Genomic DNA, 22,415 nt, shown 5'->3' with positions numbered 1-22,415 from the left:
GAACTTTTATTTTAAATACTTTACTCAATACAAGGAAACACCTGATATTAGGAAGAGGCAAATTTTTTTCCTTGCTTTCAGAAACTTCATATAAAAATGTTATATTTGTGTTAGATTATTAACCATATGGTTATAAATGTAACTGCATGTTTTAGGATTATTAGTAAATGAACTTATGCTGACATTAAACATCAAGTATAAAAATACTGAGACTAAAATTTCCAAACATATTAATTTCATGTAATAAATAACCTTTTTCATTGTAATGATGAATAACCAACAATTACCATAGAAATATTAACATATTTGAAAGTATAATTCTATTGCTGAATATGACCAAAGCTAAGGATATCATATATTTAGGTTTTAAGAAAATAAGGGGATAAGAGAAAAAAAGCTAGGAAAAAATGGCAAAAATAACATTGTTTTATTAGCAGTATTAATGAAATCAGCATTTTTGAAAAGTTAATACCAACTTCTTTTGTCCAAAAAGCTTTTTTAGATGCTTGAAAGACTTCTCAAATTAAAATTTTCTATTCTTGTTTACTTTGTAATTTAATTTTATTTGATATTTCAATGGTACTTAAACTAGAAAAAGCATAAAAAGGAAATCATGTTTTAACTATATAAAATAACAACTATGCTGTAAAAAATCCAGTTTTAAATGTATGATCTCTTATAATATCTTAAAGATTTAAAGAGTTTTTGGTAACTTAAAATAAATGTTAAACTAGAAGTTGAGTCTTAATTGAATGCCTCTAGTAAGAGTCAAGAATCAAAAATAAAATAAAAGCATAAAAAGAATTTAAGAAAAAATCATCTCTGTTGCAAGAGTAAAATTAAAAATAGAAGATAATGATATTTGTGACAGAAAGAGAAAATGTGTTCAGTGCATGAGTCACCTGAAGGTTGTTGATATCTTTCTCAGCAGCAATGAGAAAGAACCCTCTCCTTGAGGGTAAGGAATTATCAAGGTATCTATCATGACATTAGAGAGTCTTTGTGAATAATAGAAAGGAAAAAAAAAGTGAGAAAAAAAATCCTCATCTTGTAAATGCCTCGTGGCATGTTAGGAATTGGTAGAGGAAGAAATTGACCATTGCCTTCTTTTCTTTGTTCCGATCCTTGGGGTTGTGTAATCGAACCTGTAGTGAATCTGGTGCCATGGCTATTTCTTGCCATGGAAATAGGCAAGCTATGGAAGCTATGAATACTGATAAGGTCACTCGACACTCTTTTTGAAATACATAAGGCTGCACAATACATTCCTTTATTATTAATGTTAAAGGAAACATTGTTAATATAGTAACATCTAGAATCCTTTCTCTTTGACTTATTTCATAAAGTTTTAATTCAGTTTTGGCATAAAATTCACTCATTTGGTATTCTAAAGGTATATTATTTTCTAGAAAAAAACTGAAATTTTATAGCATTCACATTGAACAGGATTACACAGTCCCATGTAAGACTCACAAACACTGTTCAGTCAGAACAACTGGGAGGTGCTGGTGACTGGTTTTCTAGGGGAATAGTTTCTAGAACTCTGCAGATCATACCTTCTTTACATGAGGAAGGGCATGATGTCCAGTCACTATATGGGGTCACAATACAGTCCTTTCTACAGGGAAGCAGACAGGGCCTCACTGTTTCAGGCCGAAGGCTTTCAGGACACCTAGGAGAAGCACAGGGAAATTACTAAGCCTCTGTAGTAAACCCAGAAACGAGGTAGTTGACTGTGGTTAGAATTTTCATTGCTCAAACTGCTAAATAGTCACCAATCTGTGCCATTTAACTTTCAGGAGCTTTGCTTTTGACAAGAACCATACATCTTAATCCTTCTAAACTGGACCACAAGAAAGTTTCTCAAACCAGGATGTGTAATTTTAATAATAATAATTGTGCTATCTCTAGGACAAATGTAATAATTATACCTTATTCCCTTATAATAATCTTCCCATTAGTAAATTTGTATTTTCTAACATACTTTAAAAAAATTTGTGTAAATTCAAATTACCAATTTAAGGACCCAATTTTACATCTTTGTATAACTAAATAGGCTTATTGCTTATTATAAATTTTTAAGTTATTCTGCATTTTATTTTTACAAATTATGCATAACAAATTTATAATAGAGTATATTTTGTATGCAGTGCATGCTCAAAAACAAAGTTGTATTTATAGCTATACTTCATATTAAATAAGTACTAAAATGGTGAAAGTGTACAGGCCATTATGATAAGTAATTTTTGCTTTAGTCCTAGTTTCATTTAATGTCTTTTTTCTTCCATTACATTCCTAGTTTCAAATTATGGAATTTTAAATATTTTAAACATTTTAATAAGCTATAATACTTTTGAAATAGAAAGAGTAAACATAAACAAAACAAAAATTCTTTAGTAATTTAAAGAAAAATAAAACACTGTGTTCTTGGCATAAATTATGGGAAAATCAACTAACTTGTTATTTAAAAAATAAAGCAAAATATATTCTTTGTTTGGAACACAAAAGAAAAATAATTACAAAACAATGAAATGTCTTATACTGTATAAGGTTTTCACGTCCTAACAGATGATTTTAGGGGGCTGATGTATAAGTTTTAAATACACTGCTCTGCTCCCCTTGTCTGCATCTATACAATCTGACTCTACTTTTGCTAGTAGTCAAATGTTGGCTATGAGCACTAACATTAAAAGAAAATGTGTATTAGGAAAACAAACTGTAATAACATAATTCACGGAACTAAAAGTAACAATGTTATGATTCCTAAGAAATACTCTTTTGAGGTCATATAAATCATTAACAAATAGGCTGAAAGACACCGAAGAAATAAACTAAACAACCAGCAAAACTTGATGAAATAACTTAGGAAATTAGTGAAATATGGGATTTAAAAATATTCCCCATGGGAGAAGCCAACTTTTTTGTAGGTCAAGATAAATTGTGTTTTAACAAGTAAGTTAATCAGGTTTTCGGAAAAAAAATATGAGTGAAAAAATAACATCATTAATCTTTTCCCCATAATTTCTTCATAGCACTTTGCTGATGCTCCATTTTTATATATTTTATATTATAATCATTTATCTACATGTTATATCTCATACATAAATATTATGTTCTATTCTATTATATGGATACATGTTTTCCTCTCTCATTCTGTGACACTAGGGTTTATTTAGAAGTGAATTTAAACAAATATATTGGATTCAGCATTTCAAACAGAAATAAATCTCCCTCATTTATGCTAAGAATAAGCTTGTGTTTTTCTAATTGCTATGACTACTCAATCTCAGTGGATGACAAAGAAATTTAGAATCACAGAAGTTAAAAGTATTGCTACAATTGAGACTATAAATCACTGGAATTATAATTTAACCTTCACACTTAACCAGGAAACATTATATGGCAAAACTCCACATATAATCCTGTTAATTCTTTGGAACAATAAAATTATTGATTAGTAATTATGATTGGAAGCACACGTTTTTCAATGAGGCAATTTTATAACTTAAATCATGGGAGAGCATTATTCAATTACATGCTCTTCAAATTTTAGCCCTCAGTAAGTCAGTACAATTTATACTGCTATCACTGACAACCTTCAAATTTTTGTCTTAGTTTAGAAATATCCACAGCAAGATACTTGGCTAACTGTGGAGAACAAAATTACTAACAATAAAGCCATTAAATGAACACAGAAAGATAAATTATACAGCCTAGATTACATCCAATAAAATAAATTCAGACTTCCTTTGGCGAGGCAATTGGTTCAGTCAACATGTTTCTTTTCTCTTTTGTACTGTTTGTATTTAGTGTTTGTGGTTTAAATCAAGGGATTGATTTTCCCCCAAATCTTATTCAAGGTCAAATTAAACAGATGTGATAGGAGCTGAAATTTGTTACTTGGAGGATAGATAAGATCAATAACATTGATTTTACCATTGCACAGTAATCTGTTTTATTAAGAGGAGTTTAAAACAAGGCTTCTATTTGCATTTCTGTTTCAAATGCCTAGTACGCAAAAGCATTCATGGAATTTAACCTACTGTTTAAGCATACAGGCAGTAACATTTTCTTTTGAATTTACAGTATTTGCTTATTTTTTCAGGCCTTTAAAGGCAAAGTAAATCCATTTGATTTAACAAATATCTCCATGTAATCAGGTCACTGCATAAAGGCTGCAAGGGCAAAGCACATTTTAATGGATTATTGTGGTGGTCCAACATGGGGCATCAGGATACCCTCCCTATTGAACGACTTAATAACATTAATCCAGCATGCTTTTTCACATATATGCTTGTACGCATGTACATACATTGTTCAGCAAAATATTTTGTAGTTTGCATAAGAGAGGAAAATATCAATAGCATCATTTGAAAGGTGATTACTGGTAACGTGAACAGGAACAGAATGAGCTTACTCATAGAAGCTGAGCAGAATAACCCTCCATCTTGTGCCATGACAGGTTGGTCGGGTTAGAGCCCCTTGTGGTGACTATTTCTACTTGCATACTTGTCCCAGCAAGGCCCAGAATCCTCCAGAACTTGGGATTTCTGCTTCTGCTGTTACTGCTATTGAATTTTAATACCCTGCACATTAATTGCCTTTGTTAGATTCAACACAACTTTAGCATTATTTCTATTAAAATATTGGTTTGGGGCTACCTATTAAGCATGTGAAATAGTTTCTCAATTTAGTCAACTCTTTTTGCCATATGTGTCCTAATATGTTTTCTAATTTCAAATTATAGAAACAAAGTATGGGGGCAAACTATCCCTAATGTCTGGAGTGCTGGCCAAATTAAAAAAAACAAACTCATAATGAGACTCCTACTAATCCCTTGGGGTTTTTCATACATCAGGTATATTATCATTTCCCTGAAACACTAAGAAGTATCTCAAACTTTTAAGAGAAGATATCAATTTGTAAGATTTACTGAGTGCTTCATTACTACTGTTTTTTTCCATTGAATCCTTTCAATAAACTCTGAAAACTTAAGCCAGAATCAGTTTAAGTAGAATGCTTATGAGCTCACATATTTAAGCAAATGGCCAAGTATTTGGAAATTATGAGGCCATTTTCACAGCAATGCAAACTTGACCAGTTTCACTTCCAATGTTTCATATGGCTAAGATAATTGAATTATAAGAGATCTGTGGTGTCTAAATCTCAAAAGATAAAGAAGTTTTTCCCCTGAAAGGATTTATTTTTAGAATTGACTTATTAATTTTATCTAAGAATGATTAGCCCAGTTATGCCATGAATTTTTTTGTTTATATTTTTCACAAGGCACATATAACATGCCAACTCACTAATTCTTTGTCCTCCTTTCTTGAAAACTGTTTGCCTTGTTATTACACTATTCATAAGCACAGTAAGAAAGTGGTGGTTTTGCTACTTATCATAACACTCATCCTGTCCCAAGGCTCTCTCTTGGATGTAAATAGCTTATTCATTTAATGATTAAATATGCAATAAGTTCAGCCTCAGTATTTTTGATATAATATTTCCTAGGGGAAATGAAAGGCAGACCATAGAAGGCTACTGCCCAGTTACACTAGATTGGCAGCTTCCATAGCCTATGGGTATCTAAGCGGTCATGGACGACCTACACTGCTAGGACTTTGTATACTGTCATTATTGATCAGCCAGGCCTGAAGCAAGCACTTCTTTTACTGCCTCACTATAAAAGCAGAAAGTGCTACTATAAAACTGGAAGTAGGTATCACACAGAAAGATTTCCACAGAATTTATGAATTCCAGGCACAAGACTCTGAAGCAGTTAAAACTTTATCAGCGACTGACATTCAAAACAAACAAATCTTACTCTTGAGGATAGGTATGACAAGCATCACAATGTTCCATTTCACGAAGCAAGTGAAGCCTGCCAATCCCCTGCATGGCTGGCCACAGGATTTACTGGTGACATTCTAAAGCCCTTACTTTTTGGGTCCCACTTGGCCCACATTGACCCGCACACAGATGACTTTTCTTGTCTGCATGCCAACAGAGCAAGAGGCCTCCCTGTTCCAAGCTGTAGTTGTGTTGAAGGACGATACTGAGGTGTCCTCAATGCACTGGCCCCACGGACCAGTTTGCCAGTGATACACAGTACAGGGATGCTCGTTACAGCTGCGCACCTCTTGCAAAGCACTTGTGTTTGGACAGTGAGTTCCACCTATAAAAATGGACAACATTAGTAGATTAGAATGGTGCCAACAGAAACCTTATCATTCTGTTTTTTGAAATTAGCAGTAACAATGATACCTGTTACTTATTAGCACATAGCATATAACTAGCACATTGCTAGGAAGACAAATTGCATATTAATCTTACCTCATTTGGCATGGTGTTGCTTAAAACTTAAACTCTGTGGTGTACATGAAATCTGTTTTGGGGAAACTATGGAGGACCTAAAAGAGAGAGGCCACTGTTCTCCAGAGAAGCTGAAAATGGAGTATAAATGAAGCCTCTGTGATTGCTGACCAGAAGAAACATAGGCATTAAGACTCTGTGGTTGGAGAAAACCCAATGCATTTTTCAAATGTTATCTCCAAAATTGAAATTCTTAATTACAGCTTTTAAAGTGCTGCTCATTTTAATGTATTAGCCTTTAAAAATCAATTAATGCTTACTGATCTTCCATAGCATTACTGGAAAAATCATGTAGGAATGGGAATACTGTTTTTCTTCAGGTCTAAGGTGTCACTGGCTGTGGGATGTACCATCACTACACGTGTCCCAAAGAAAGAGAAATGGCTGCAAATTAAGTACAAAATTCTTTTTAAATCCACTCTAATTTTTATTGTATGCTTATTGAAATAGCTTTGTATGATTTATTTACATAGCTCTTAAGAAATACATCACTCTTTTGCATGCATTAAAAGGGAAGGTATTCCTAAAACTTCTTTTAATGACTTTTTTGAGTCATTGTTTAACTAGCACTCATCAAAGTGTGTGTTCTCCTACACAGTATTATCTCTGTGGCATCAAAAGTGTTGCTGATGCAAGATTTCTTTAAAAAAAAAAAGTTTCCCCTGTTGTGTCCAGGGTTTCCTTTCAGGATACTGGTATCCATCTCTAAGTTTTGATGCTGTTGCATTCTTAATGGCACCAGAAGATAACAATACAAAGTTTGAATAAGCAATTGAGAAAGAGTTTAGTTTCTTTCTCAAATAGTTCGTAGTTGTTTTTGTTTGTTTGTTGGCAGAAATATCATCATAGGATTGCTAGTGCCATCAGGAATAACAACGAAGTGGACATGTACTATCAATGACAACAATGCTCTAACTGCTGCCTGGCCACAGTAGTTTTAAAATGTGTTCACTGTAAGATGCAATAATTACAGAGCTGATAAAGAGTAAAATAGCTGTGTTTTTTAATCAATAGAATGTGATCTGGAATTGTCATTATGGAAGACTTTTTTTTATGTTCTTGCTCTATTCTAAGTTCTTTTTAAGTGGGACTTTATTTTATAACCACATGTTAAAAATCATAAAGTGGATGAATCCATACAGCTTAAATGATGTGGCCAACAGTAACAACAAGGAGTTGATGGAGTCCAATTTCTTACCACTGTGCTATTTATAATTCCAATACAAAAATAAAAAGCAGAGTGTTGGAGGAATTTACTGCTTACTTTATCGACAATTTGATGTATTCACACTTAACGTAGTTTCTGGATTTCATCTTAGGAGCAGAAAATAACTGGTTGTGAATGGGAATGGTGCAAATCTTGCATGTTCATTACAAATATTTATGATAGTAAATGAAAGAAAGATTGAATATAATAAAAGACAGATTTTAGATATTAGGAAAGCAAGTTTTAAACAGTGAAAAATAATTAAGAAAAGGTGATTCAATATCTAGTGATTGTAACATGGAAGATGACCTCAAAAGTTTGAGAGATTTACATAAGAGTCATAAACAAAACCATGAATCCACGTCTGAGCTGCTCTTCAGGTACCATGTCACTTATGAGTAAGGACATCCCTGTATTAAGCAAATAAATCAGTAGGCAATTTATGTGAGCATTTACCTGCAGTTTAGAGTCACCTATGCAGTGTAGAACATAGGATCAACATCAGAGTAACCTGCATTAAACAGCATTTCATCAATGTCCCCTGCTGCAAGAAGGTGAAAACATCTGTCGTAGTTCATATCCTACTTTCCATCACAAAGCTCAGAGACCCTGGCAGCTTCTGAAAAGATGTTTAAGATTTGAATAGGAACGAAGCCTAAAACAGACTAATTGGATTGGGGAGAAGTAAATGAGTACTCTCATTACTCATTCCCTGAGGCTCTAGATTTATCCAATCTTTTCTCTCAGACAAATATATGCTAATTATAGAAAAAAAATAAAATAACTGTATTAACCATGTATTTGTATTTAAGAGCAAAATTATTGCTCTACAAAAAATGTGTTTACTTACCTCATTTTCATTGTGAGTACAATGCTGTTTAAACTGTGATTTTAAAACTCTGAATTGTTTCTGACTTTGGAATTAACTGGTTGGCTTTGGAAAACTGATAAGAAAAAAACTACAACCTCAGCATAATGTGTCGAGGAACTGCAAGATAGCTGTTAAGTTTACAGACATAAAGGCTATTTATTTCCTTGCCCCAATCCACATTAAAGCCACATCAGCAGTTTGGGTCTGATGTCGGGATACGTGTACAGATAAGCCCCAATGTGGTTTTAATTATAATAACGATATGGCAATTCTAAAGCGTAGCTTGCAGTAATCGGTCATTGCAGCACCGTCATGTTGTTTTGGGAATAATTTTATGGTAGAAAAATTGATAGATATAATATTGAATTTATTTATTATTCATGGGAAGATCTAATTCCAGACATCTGGGAATATTTTCATTGTGCTGGGGAAATTATAAAATGTCACCCATGACAAAATTAGTGGTAGGTGTATTTTTAAAAAAATTCTTATACATAAATATATATGCTTCATACTCATGTAATTATTTAACCTTTCTATCATTCATCAAAGGGAAAGAATTGATAATACTTCAATGAAATTCTGCCAGAAATAAATGAGCTTCCACAGTCATATAAAAATACCAGCTAGTCTGTGGAACTTGTCTCTTAGAAGTAAAAAAGTAACTTTTTTCTCCAAACCTCAAGTCTCTAAAAGCTTTGTTAGGATACATTTAACAAATCTATGATGTTTCTGGTTCTGGCATTGAAGTTCTTACAATTTAGATGGAAGATTAAAAATAAAAGAATAAGAACTTGTTCAAAACAATTAGATATGTATGTATTGAGTACAAATGCACTGTTTAGGTCCAATGAGTCATGGGATAACTAGAGGGATTCGAAATAGTTCCTGCTACTCGTAAGGGTCCTATAATTCCGTGGGGAAGGGTAGTAGAGGGGATATGATAAACATAGAAATAAGTATAGCCCTAATTAGCATATAATGTTAAAAAAGGTTTTTGGTATAATTGGGATTCAAAACCATCAGATGCCATTTGTTTTGGGGGATTGAAAAATGCCTCAGGTGAGAGGCATTGAGACGAGTTTTAAAGGAACAGGACTTGGACAAGCAGAATTACAGGAAAGGTGAGAAGGAAGGGAGACTCATTTGAACAGAATTTAAAAAAATAAAGCAAAGGTACGCTGGCAGGTATGACCTTGGGAACTGGCAGTGTTGACTCAGCCAGAGTGCAGAGTTCACATAGGGAAGCTGATGGCAACAAAGTTAATAAAGTGGACTGGCTCATGTGAAGAAGAGGCTGTTAGTCTGCTACGAATGATAGTATTAAGATGCTCATAACTTTGCCTGCTCCTGCAGCCCCTATTCCTTTGAGAGCAGACTACTGCTGGGAGAAAAGCACATTGGCAGCGGCATGATTTCGGGGAACTGAACTGTAAGAGCAAGACCTCAGGAGATTCTGCTCCAGCACGGTCTCCCACTTTCTCCCCTCCCCCCTCTTTTTTTCCTTGCTAAAAAGACGACTTCCTACTGTGGAATCTGCGTAAGTCCTGTGTGGTGGTCCTGGAAGGACAGATGAAGCAGAGCCCCTTTTTCAAAGTCAATAGTGAGAGGATGAGGAAGTGACAGTGTTGGTTTAGAAGTCAGAGTTATGTGTGTATATACACACATGATAGATTTCAGGTTCTTCACATTCTTCTAGGAAATATAAGGGCCCCCTGGCTCTTAGAATTAAAATCATTTAGCTGTAAAAATTGAACAAGTTAAAATAGAACTATTCCTCTCCTCAGTGGGTTATACTGTAAAATGTAATTATTAAAGACCACTAATTGTTTGAGAAAATGGGCATAATTTGATTTCAATTTGCATCTATTCTCTGCATGTATAAAGCAGGCGTACAGGCACACTAAAATTTGGCTGATGAAGTTATACTATCAGGTCATTCTGAACTTTGCAAAAATAATTATGCTCTCATTTCTTGCTCTACACGGATAATGAACTACATAATGAGAATTAACAGAGTTTGTTGTTATACTCAGCAGAAAACATTTTGAAAATTATTTTTCCTCTTTAAACCATGTTTGTTAGGGATCCGCAGCAAGGGTTCAAAAACTTAGAGGCTCTTAATTTAATATAAATTTCAATTTTTATTCCAATTAAACCTATTACTATTTATATTAAAAACATGGCAGATTTAAGTGTGAAGAGATTGCTTTCTTTTAGAGCTCCCAACATAACTTTTAAGTAGCCATTAGGTGGAGCCAAGCAGTTGAGCATCTGCGCCAGGGGGTGGGTGGGGGGCCACAGGGGTCCAGAGTGGGCTGTCAGAGCCCATCCTGGGCGAGGAGGACATCCCCAGTGGGAAGGGCAGGGCCTGACGTGAGTGTCAGAGGCAGAGACATAGACTGTGCTTAGCCATGGGAGACACAAGCATTGTCCAAGAGGGTAGAAGTGGCAACCCAACCTGGGATGTCAGAGCAGAGGCACAATGTAGAGGAGATCCCAGCATTCAGGCTGCGGGTCCAGTGTGGAGCTTTGGAACCAGGCAGCGGTGACAAGGGTCCCTGTCATGGGTGTGAGGTGGCCTGATGCGGGGTGTCAGAACATGGGCAGGGTAATGGAGATATCCTATGGTTGCCGCAATGGAGATGGCAGGGAGGGACTGGCGGCGGTGGCGGGGAATCAGACAGGTGCATATACACAAGAAGAAGACTGAACAAACCAGGTGTAAGGTCGAGAGCCAGCACTCCTCTCTTTTTGGCATACAGTAGGAGCGTGTTTACCTCTACTTCACTTAACTTAGGCTCAACTTTAAGTCATGAGTGTGTGAATTATTTTGACAATGAAGTGTTAGTAGAAATGACATAAAGCACCTCTGGATGGAATAACTTAATGCAGATGCTTTTAAATCAGTAGACAGACTCTCCAACTATCTCCTTCCACTGACATGGGGATTATGAAGTAGGTCTTCACGTGAAGGTGCAATGCTGAGGCATTTTATGGCAGAAAGACTTTTTGTAGAGTTACCCAACATTCTAGCAAAGTTCCCATAAGAAAGAAAAAGTTGTTCTTTCAAGTTATGAAACTTCTGAGCTGTTACTGCAGCAAAACTTAGTCTGTCCTTCACATTAGGTTATATAATCTTCATAATGTTTAATGATGAATTTCCGACTGAGATAAACAGAAGTAGAGGCTGCTATATTTATTTTGTAAATCCAGATAGATATTTTGCACATGTATTTGTCCAGAAGTTATTTCACCAGAAATTCATATAATTTTATGTCTAAAAATCTCTATATAATTTGTACTAATATAATCTCTTCTGTTAGGTTATCACAGTAATTTTCTGATCCACACAAAATCAGGAACATTTATGCCACATGCAAAATAATAATTCTTGGGGAATAATAATAGAAAGACCTACTATTGTTTAGAATTATAAAGGATTATCTAATTGCAAGAAAACATATTTAACTTTTCTGCAATGTAGTTTCTAAATCATTTTTATTAAATCCCAGAATTGTGAAAAGGCTTATTTTGAGGAAGATAAAATATGTGTAAGTTCCCAGCAAATAATGGGTATTAAATAGTTTCTGAAGGATAGATTCTTTAAGTATTCTATATAATTATACCAGTTTTTATAACTGTTATTACCAGAGACAAATAGCAGCAGGTTCCCCATTGACATGGCTCTTCTGTGGTTCCCACTTAAACTTATGTTTTGAATTTATGCTTTTGTGATTTACTATATAAACATCTATGATTTTCCATCACAGTTTGCTTATGATGCAGCTACTAGACTTAATTAAAAATTATCGAAGTCTCACCCTCTCAAAGTGGATGATACATATCAAAGAGAAATCATAAATTTCTGCCTTTAAAGCATTTCATGACCTTTCAGTGTGAAGCATCATGTCTATAGAAATAATGATCTGGTGAGTTCTGCAAGCACGGCAAAATCTCTGTCATGTGACTCATGGGGCGAAAAGTCACTCATTACTAGTCACACAGCAACTGTCTGCAGAGTATAATGGATTTATAGCAAGCAGGGTGACCACAGATCTAATTTTAATGAAGTTCAAGACATAATCTGAGCTGATAGAGTTTGAAGTCTGAATATAATCTATACAAGGTTAGAGTTATTGCTTGACAACACAGAGAATACAGTTTTCTCTCTAAAAGGTGCTTCTTTTCTATTAGGTTCCAGAGATATACTTTTTTTTGGTAGAAAATAATTAAATTTATATTAAGGTGATAGGAAAAAAGTTTATGGACACTTTATAGAAAATTAGAAATTTCCCCATATGTCAACTGTTTTAAATATATTGCTTTCTCTCATGTCATAAGGTCAAGGAATTATGTTTTTAATAGATATTATTGCACATACACAGATAGTAAGTTTGATCAAACAAGACTACTACAAGGTTGCCATCACTAAAATGTTTCATAAATAGAAAAATAAAATAGGCAACTTGAAAACTCCTCCAAAGTTAAGTATTTGGGAGTATACATAGTGAAACACATGTTTATTACAAATAGAAATCAGTATTTACCATTTGAATGAGAAAAGTCATTCAGTTTCATAATATTTAAGTAACATACACCTATATATTCTTGAGATAGGACATGCCTCAATGTGAGGGAACCTGATTTACTTCTGTCTTTTCCTAACTCTTGTGTTGTTTTCCAGAGTGACAAGATTAAGTAGGACATTGTATCACCAAGTCACACAGAGGCCAAATTAGCATTTGGATATAAGCTTGAGAGACAATTACCAAGAGTCTTATATTTCCTGATAATAAAGCAAACACAATTGAGGTACGGATATATGACAAACCACTTCCCAGGTGGAGGAAGTGACTGAAGAACAATATGTTTAAAAATGAACACAATCTATATACGAAACATGGATCTCAGAGCCCATGGTCAGAAAACTGGTTGAAAACACTTGTAAATTTTTTAGTCAAGCAATAGCCATGCTGGTGTTTATTTTTAAATTAACTCTATTATTGAATACATATGCCTACATATGAGAAGGTACAGTGTGATTTCAGAGAGAAAAACTGCTGAAATAGGGAAAAAACAATGAAACCTATCGTGGAATTTTGGGAGCCATTTTCAGATCTTTTCACAAGTTTAATGCTTTGAACTGGAAAGAATTTGAATTATTAAGTAGGAGAAAAGGCAAAGTGAGTTCGCTTTTAAAAGTCTTTCTTTTTTTATTAGAGACCTGTTTTCAAGATTAATTTTGGAAATCAACAGAGACAAGAGGGAAGGAGGGAGGGGGGGCGGAGAAAAGGAAGGGACGGGGAAAGTCAAGGAACATATAGCAAGGACTCATGGACAAAACCAAAGGGGAAGAGCTGAGGGAAGGAAGGAGGGAGGGGGCAAGGGAAAGTGGTGGAGGGTTGGCAGAGACAAATGTATTTGAAAAATTAATTAAAATAAAATAAAAAAAGAAGATTAATTTGGGGGAAGATAAGAAAGCTGCCCATTATATTAACACATATAAAATCTCCTTGGATTGCTGGATTTCTGGAAGTCGGTTTTTCTAGAACATCATCTTCTCCAGGCAAGACAAAGAGAATGCATGCCAACTTCTGAAAGGAACCTCAGTGCCTTCTGAAGCTGATGACCTTACCTTCCTCACCCGCATAGGCCAGAATGGAGCGCGCTCGTATCTGTTTCCCTTCTGTGGTTTTCCCCGAGCAGGTGTGTGAGCAGGAGGACCACGCAGACCACGTGCTGAGCACACAGTCCCTTGGGCATGGAGCATAACAGGCGACGGGGATGGGGAAGATGGCATCTCTGCATAGCTGTCTGTCAACTTCTTCTCCTGGGAAAGACATCATCACCGACAATCTATCATTTCTGAGTAAATGTAAAATGAGCAATTGAAACCAGATGGGCACCAAGATAAATTAGGTTATAGCCCTTTTGTTCTTAGTTAAAAGTAAAGCCAAAAGAGTGACTAGCCAGATGTTAATGCCAGAAAAAAAAATATGTATAATAAAAAGCCTCATTTAGGGATGGATATCTATCTATATATCATCTTTTATTATATGAAATTTAGGTATGTAGATTAAGCACATTGTTAAAAGTATTTTTATATTGCAAATACTTTCCCAGTAATTTTTATCCTTAAAATATTAAAATCCCAGTAATTTTTATACTTAAAATATTATGATGCTTACAATAAGGAGCATCAATGAAATAGGTTTTCTACTTTATTTTGTTACTGGAGATGAGTCATCATTTATAAATGATGACTCTATTCACAGCATGCAGCATATGTTTTCATGACCCAACTCACAGGTATCTCTGTTTGCAGACACTCTTATGTCTCTCAGAGAATTTAATTTTGTACAATTGGCAACCTTTTTCTTTCATTAAAAAAATGAGTTCATTAGCTGGAAATAACCAGAAAATGTAAATGATAGGATCGCATTATAAAACCACTGTTTAAGGTGATCCCATTGGCAGAGGGGGAGAAAAATGAAATAGTCAGGAAATAGTGGAAATAAAATGGTATCGCTTACGTACTTAAAACTATTCAGTGGTTTCCTGCTGCTCTTAAGACAGAGACCGTATTTTTTGAAAGCTTACAACACCTCAAACGCCCTGGCTCTTGGGTCCAGACCATTTGGACCCACATGCTTCATCTCACTCCATCTCCTCCCTTGGCCTTGAAGTTCTAGAGACTGGCACTCACTTACTATTTGTTGAAGGAACACAATGAAATATACAAAAGGTCATTGAGAAAGAAAATATTGTTGCCATTAATAAATGCCAGAGGTAACCAAAAGAAGTACATAAATAATGAGAATAGAGCATGGGAAAAGTCTGAACTCCGTGGCTTAGCTGGCGAATACAGGATGCTGATGAGGTCAGTGGAACAAAGTGAAATAATACACAAATAAGCAAAATCATTCTGCTATTTTTCCACAGAATATAAGCATAATTCTGGATGAATGTGTCAGAACTGTGTGCCTCAGGGCAATAGGCATCAGGTGACAAAGGATGACTCACTATGCTCCCCCTCCACCACTACTAGACAAACGCATCAAAGCTGTTCCTCACGGACGGAAGGCGAGGGGCCCCCATATATGAAAAATAAGACAGAAAATCAGAAATCAATTGGAAATGCTCTAACACGTTAATAGCTACTAGTCTTCAGGGCCTTCAATCATTAGACAAAATCAGAAGTCAATTGAAATGCACTTACATGTTAATAGCTACGAGTTTGCAGGCCTTAAATTATTAGACACACTCATTGGTAAGTAAGATTCACTAAATGACAATTGAGCCATCATAATATCATTCATTGTTCCTTAGGTACTCTGATATGTGGGTTCTCTTTTGATTGTATTGGCTTTAGGGTGTGGCTTTTATTTCAATAAAACAATATGATAGATTGTGGATTTAAAGGTACATAGGAAAAGGAAAAACTCATAATACTAGACATTTAATATTTTATAGTTGATATAATAATGATGACTATTTTCCCTACTAGACTTTTTCTCTTGGTGCAAGAAGGGGTTTGTATATGTCTTATTTCCTTCACTGCTATCTTTTATTGTTCTAGCTACTCTCTTTCACTTTCATTCCCAATAGTCTGTGGAAAGTAAGACAAATCTGGGGCTACAGCTTATAGTCAACCAGGAATTATAGTTTTATGTCTTCTCTAATAGTTATTTAACCATTTCTACTCAGAAAAAATTAATTCAGTCTGCAGCAATTGGGAGTGTTCTCCATGCATACGATTCGTTAATTCCCATGGCTTAAATAATGTATTTTTATTTCTTGTAGTGTAAACCTAAGGGATGTACAATTTAAATTATTTTTCTTTTTGAGTTATTTTTTTCTTCAACTGTGTCCCATACCTTAAGTCAGTTCTTTTTCACTTATGTTGTTCTGCATGGCCATGTGTACTTTCCTGTAGGCACGTTTTCTCTAGAGTGCACCTTATCTCTCTGTGGAGCTGTTCAGATGTATTGTGGACTTAACTTCTAAGATTTCTTTTGGATTCAGCCTTTACTACATTCCCCCAACTTTGTCAGGTGTGACCGTGTCCCTATTTCCCCTCTGATTGCTCCCACCATTGTCTCACATCCAGATGATGTCATTTTGATCTAGCCACAACAGCTTTTTCCCTCTTCTCCCACAGACCAATCTCACACTGCTTTGGGCCTTTGCAGTCCTTTTTCATGAAAATTTCAGATCTTCACACACTGTATGAGGCTTCTCAACATTCAGGTTTCAGTTCTATTGTCTCCTTCCTAGAGGAGCCTTAATGGACCACACACAGTCTCATAGTAACTTCATTTAATGTTCGTTACAGTTTTAATCACCACTAGAGAATATTTTAATTAGTTGTTTACATGTTTACTGTCAGATACTACCATTCTATTGAAAGCCCAATGAGGGCATCATCCTTATCTGTCTTGATCATTATTTTATACTTAGAACATAAAACAGTGCCTGCACCGTAGTAGACACAAAACAATCTTCGGCCAAGTGAATAATCAAATGAATTTAATTTTAATACAGTATTTCTTAAAGTGCCATGCCATCATGTGTTCTGGGACTTGCTTAAAGTGTAATCAGTGAACATGCAGCATATACATCACCTGGAGGTTGCTAGAAATGCAGTCTCTCAGACCCGACCCACTGAGTCATAACTTGCATTTAAAAAAATTCTTAGGCTGCAGCCCATGTGGCTCAGTTGGCTGGGTGTCAGCCCACAAACCAAAAGGTCACCAGTCTGATTCCTGGATAGGGCACATGCCTGGGTTGCAGGTTTCATCCCCTATCAGGTTGTGTATGGAAAGCAATCATTCAATGTTTCTCACTCACATCGATGCTTTTCTCCCTTTTTTTCTCCCTCTCTTCCCCTCTCTTTAAAATCAAAAATAAAATTTAAGAAATTCTTGGGTGATTCAAAAGCATACAAAATCTCAGAAGCACTAGTGTAGGATTTTTTTCTTTTTTGCCTTTTTCTCCTGTAGTTTGAATAGAACCAGACTGCCTATTGAAAGGGCAGCTGTTGAAGACTAATTCGTCTTGATTTCATACCTAACGCCACTTGTTTCTCGGTGGGACTTCCCTTTGTACTTCTCTTTCTATAGAGTACACTTGGATGAAAAATTCATTCAATGAGTAGTGACGGATTGCCCATCTTTTGTCAGGCACTGTGCTATGAATATCCCATATATCATCTCACCTAATGGTCATGATAACCTTCTTCTGAGTCTAACTGAAACGCACATTAGCTTCAGACACACAACATAATAATTTGATATTTGTATGTACTGCAGAAGGCACAATAAGTCTAATTAAGATCTGTCCCCATACATAGTTATAAATTTTCTTCTTGTGATGAGGACTTTTAGGATTTACTCTCTTACAGGAACTTTCAAATGTGCAATAGAGTACGATTAACTGTAGTCACCCCTATGTAATGTACTAACATAAAGCATGCTACATACCTGTGACATATTTATTTTATAAATGAAAGTTTGTAACTTTTACAACCTCCTGACGTTAGTGTTAATTTTTTTTTGTTTGTTTTAAGGGAAATTGAAACTCAAGGTTAAGTTTACTGTCTCAAATAGCACGAGTATGACTAAAGAAGCATTGAATGGAGTTCTAACCAATGCCCTAATCTACTTTTTAGCTAGTATGATGTAGGGAGAACTCATGGTGCTGAGGACGTTAATAATGGATGAGCCTTTGTTTACAAAAAAGTCAAGAACCGGCACTCTAAGTTGTTTCTCAAGGCACATGGATGCATGGTCACAGCCACATACTGTTTCTACTGCAAGGAGCATGCATTGTTGACATGTCCAGGGTTACATATTTTGGATTATGGCCATTGAACAAGCAGCAACAAATCTGAAAATATGAAATCATTCAGATCTTTGACTTGGCTTCCAGGGGATGCTTTAATCAACTCAGCTAATTGACCACTGGCTGGAATTATGAGGAGCTATACTCTTTTAGGCTAAATCTCCAGCATTCCGGGCATCAGCCATCTGGGAAACATTAGGAGACGAAAAGTTGGGTTTATGGCTCTCATAGGAAACTCCATAAATTGTCATCTCTAACTACTTCCTGAGGCTCTTACTTCTATCTAATTTTAATATAAAAAGTGACCCTGGAAATAAGGTCTTTACTTACAAGAGCAGCAAAAAATAATTTCATCCCTGTACCTCACATTAAAACTTGTCATGATTGATAAGTATTAATTACATAAGAACTATTTTGACATTATTGCCAAGAATATGTATATGTAGCCATAAATTAAACATGTACATATCCAAATATCAGGTTAATTGATACTCTTTCCATATAGAGAAATAGAAATTTTGTTGCTTAGCACTCTGGAAATTCCATATTTCCCTATCAGCTGTGCCACTATTAGGACAGTTTCAACCACCATATGTCTACATTACAGAACGATTTGACACTTTGATTATCTGTGTATGCATCTCAATAAATCTGGGCAGACACAGCCAATTATCATTACAGCAAATGATGTAGTTCTACAATTCATACAGGCACAGACCAATGCAACCTATTTTTCTTCCTTTAGTTTTTCTCAGGACAATCTCAGCTAAATTCTGAACACGATGTATAAAACACTTAGAATCCTCTTCACACTTGCCTTTGTGTATTAAAGGTACTAGATGTTTTTCAAAGGGCTGCCTGGCATTTATGTAACTTGTTTTTCCTCCCATGAAGCTCTAGGCATTTTAATTAAACCTGCAAAATGTATATATTTGAATAAAATATAGGACACATAACTAAATGAATGAACCATTGTCTACATATTGCAACTTAATATCTTACTATCTTACCTTGAAGCATGACCTAAAGCATATCTGATTTTATTTTGTTTGTGATACCCTATACAAATGGCTAAGAAATAAAATGAAAATGCTATGGGTTCATTTATTTTTATGAACTCAAAATGAGATTTACTGTTTAAGTTATTGTCTCTCCATTTAACCTCTTTACAAATATAATTTTAAGAATTTTTAAAAACAATTCATCATTTTAATCAATTGAAACATGTATTTTGACATTTTTAAACTAATGTTCAAATTTCCCCTTAGGCTATTTTCATGAACACTGCCAAACTCATAAAGTCTTCTAAAATATCTTTCATTCTATTGTGTTTCCTATTATCAGGATAAGAGAATGGAACATCTGCTTGAAGTAATTACACTAAAAATTCATGAAAATTTCCATAGAAATAAAGCAAAATGAGAACTGAGATAAGAGGATAGACTCTTAATTTTCTTAGTACAAGTATATTCTGAAAGTTTTTGCATTCATTGTGCTGCAGCCTAAATATCATATAAAATATAAATCTTGGTTTATCAAGATTTTTATTGTTTCCAGGTTTTCACACCTTAGGAGCTCAATCAAGAACACAACATTAATACATTAAAAATATAATTAACTATATTTTATTGTAAGGCATATACATATTTAGCACTATTCTCTAAATGCCCCTTGCATTCTACTGATTTCTTTCCAATTATAGAAATGTGCAAATTGTTATGGTTGGTTTTTAACAGTTATAGTAGTGCTTTGCACCCCACACCTCCAGAAGGCATTGTGAAACTGGAACTCAACAATGCCATGGAATTGAAATGGGGATGAACAGAAAGAACCCAGATACAGAGTCAAGTTTTTTTTTTTTTTTTTTTAAAGAACACTATTTAGAAATTCTTTAGCATTCAATTTTTGGGATCAGATTTTTATTTTTTTTGCCAGACCTGTACAAATTCTACAGTAATCCTGAGAAGTGTTATTGAGTTGTTGATGTCTTTTGTATTCATCAGGAATTATCTTAAATTTCATATTGATTTTTGATAGTGAAAGTGATGATTGATTGATAACCAATATAGATTTTTTAAAATATTGAGATGGGAAAATAATGGAGTCTTGTATTTGCCTGGGTCTTTCTAGAAAGCATTTTCATATAATAATCTTATAAGAACTTCAACACAACTGCAAGTTAAGTAGTGTTTTACTACCATTTACCAATTAGTGCTCTTCAGCCTATATTAATTATTCTAAGATTAAGTTTCTTAATTTTCAAAATGGAAGACAGTAGTAGTATTTATCTTATGGTACAGTTATGCACATCATGAGAAAAAAGTAAGTTAAGGGTCTTGCTCAGTGTCTGGCACATGATTAAAAAATGCTAATTATTTTAGCAATAACATGTCTACATTCATCACCTCTGCCACTGGAAGATTTGCCCATCCCTACCATATCACCATGGGAATGGATCTTCTCCATTCTATATATCATACTGTTTATGTCCAAAATTTATAAAGAACTCACAAATCTCAACACCAAACAAACAAACAAACAAAAAAAAACTCAATTAAAAAATGGACAAAGGGCCTGAATACACACTTCTCCAAAGAGAACTTACAGATGACCAATAGACATATGAAAACATACTGAATGTCACTAATCACCACATAAATGCAAATTAAAACCATAATGACATATCATCTCACACCTGTCAGAGTGGCTATCATCAATAAATAGTGTTGGTGAGGATGTGGAAAAAGAGGAATCCTTTTGCACTGTTGGTGGGAATGCAGATTGGTGCAGCCACTGTGGAAAGCACTATGGAGATACCTCAAAAATTAAAAATCGACCTGTCTTTTGATCTAGCAATCACACTTCTGGAAATACATTCAAAAGAACCCAAAACATGAATTTGGAAGAACATTAGTACCCCTATGTTCACTGCAGCATTATTTACAATCGCCAAGATATGGAAACAGCCCAAGTGTCCATAGTAGATGAGTGAATAAAACAATTTTGGGACATTTATACAATGGAACTACTCAGGTGTAAAAAAGAAGCAATTTTGACCCTTTGTGACAGCATGGGTGGACCTGGAGAACATTATGCTAAGTGAAATAAGCCAGTCAGAGAAAGACAAATACTATATGATTTCACTCATATGTAGAGTTTCATGAACAAACTGAACTATTAAGCACAACAGAAACAGACTCAAGATAGAGAGCATGATAACAGCTAAGGTGGAGGAGGCAGGGGGTGTAGGGATTAAGAAAAAAGGGAAAGGATTCATGGACATGGGCAACAGTGTGGTGATTTTGGGGGGGTAAGGGAATATAAGGGGAGTAAATGGTAATGGAAAAAATCACAATTAAAAAAAGTAATACCTCAGTTTAAAGTGCCATAGGTATTGTTGTGACAAAAATTTTCTCTACAGATCTTTAACATCTATGTGAATCTCAACTGCTTTTTTCTTTACTGGAGCTCACAGTGTTCGTATTCGTTAAAAATATAAAAATGGAACTGGTCTTTGACCCAATGATTCCACTGCTGGGATTACACCCTAAGAATCCTGAATCACCAATTCAGAAGAACTTATGCACCCCTATGTTCATAGCAGTGTTATTTACAACAGTCAAATGCTGGAAACAGCCTAAGTGCCCATCAGCAGATGGGGGATTAAAAAACTGTCCTACATTTACACAGTGGAATACTACACAGTGGAAAGAAAGAAGGAACTCCTACTCTTTGTGACAGCACGGATGGAAATGGAGACTATTGTGCCAAGTGAAATAAGCCAGTCAGTGAAAGACAAATACCATATGATCTCATTTATAAGAGGAATCTAATAAACAAAATAAACTAATGAGCAAAATAGAAACAGAGGCATGGAACCATGAAACAGACTGACAGCGACAGAGGGAAGGAGGGAAGGGAGATGATAGAAAGAAGGGGAAGGGACTAGAAAAAGAACATGTATGAATGACCCATGGAAATGGAGAATGAATGGTGTTGGGGACTGACTGTGGGAGTGGGGGATGGGCTGGGAGGAGCACTGCAAAGGGAAAAAAAATTGGGATAACTATACTAGAATAACAATAAAAAACTTTAAAATCATACTGTTTGATGAGTTAA

At 35.0% G+C, this 22,415-nt stretch overlaps 1 protein-coding gene across 1 annotated transcript in view; it reads right to left on the bottom strand.

The window, feature by feature from the left end:
* Positions 1-22,415, bottom strand: part of THSD7A (thrombospondin type 1 domain containing 7A) — a 319,686-nt gene that overhangs the window by 76,789 nt on the left and 220,482 nt on the right. The window contains exons 8-10 of the mRNA XM_054564186.1: positions 14,089-14,283; positions 5,941-6,175; positions 1,557-1,672 (exon numbers count right to left, since the gene is read on the bottom strand). Coding sequence (XP_054420161.1) covers positions 1,557-1,672; positions 5,941-6,175; positions 14,089-14,283 — 546 coding nt within the window. The remainder of the gene's footprint in view (positions 1-1,556; positions 1,673-5,940; positions 6,176-14,088; positions 14,284-22,415) is intronic.

This window comes from Pteronotus mesoamericanus, unplaced genomic scaffold (assembly GCF_021234165.1).
Source record: "Pteronotus mesoamericanus isolate MK-2021 breed Mesoamerican mustached bat unplaced genomic scaffold, CSHL_Meso_final scaffold_85, whole genome shotgun sequence".
NCBI classification, from domain to species: Eukaryota; Metazoa; Chordata; class Mammalia; order Chiroptera; family Mormoopidae; genus Pteronotus; species Pteronotus mesoamericanus.
The sequence above is the reverse complement of the archived record's forward strand: the minus strand, read 5'-3'. Positions and strand labels throughout refer to the sequence as shown.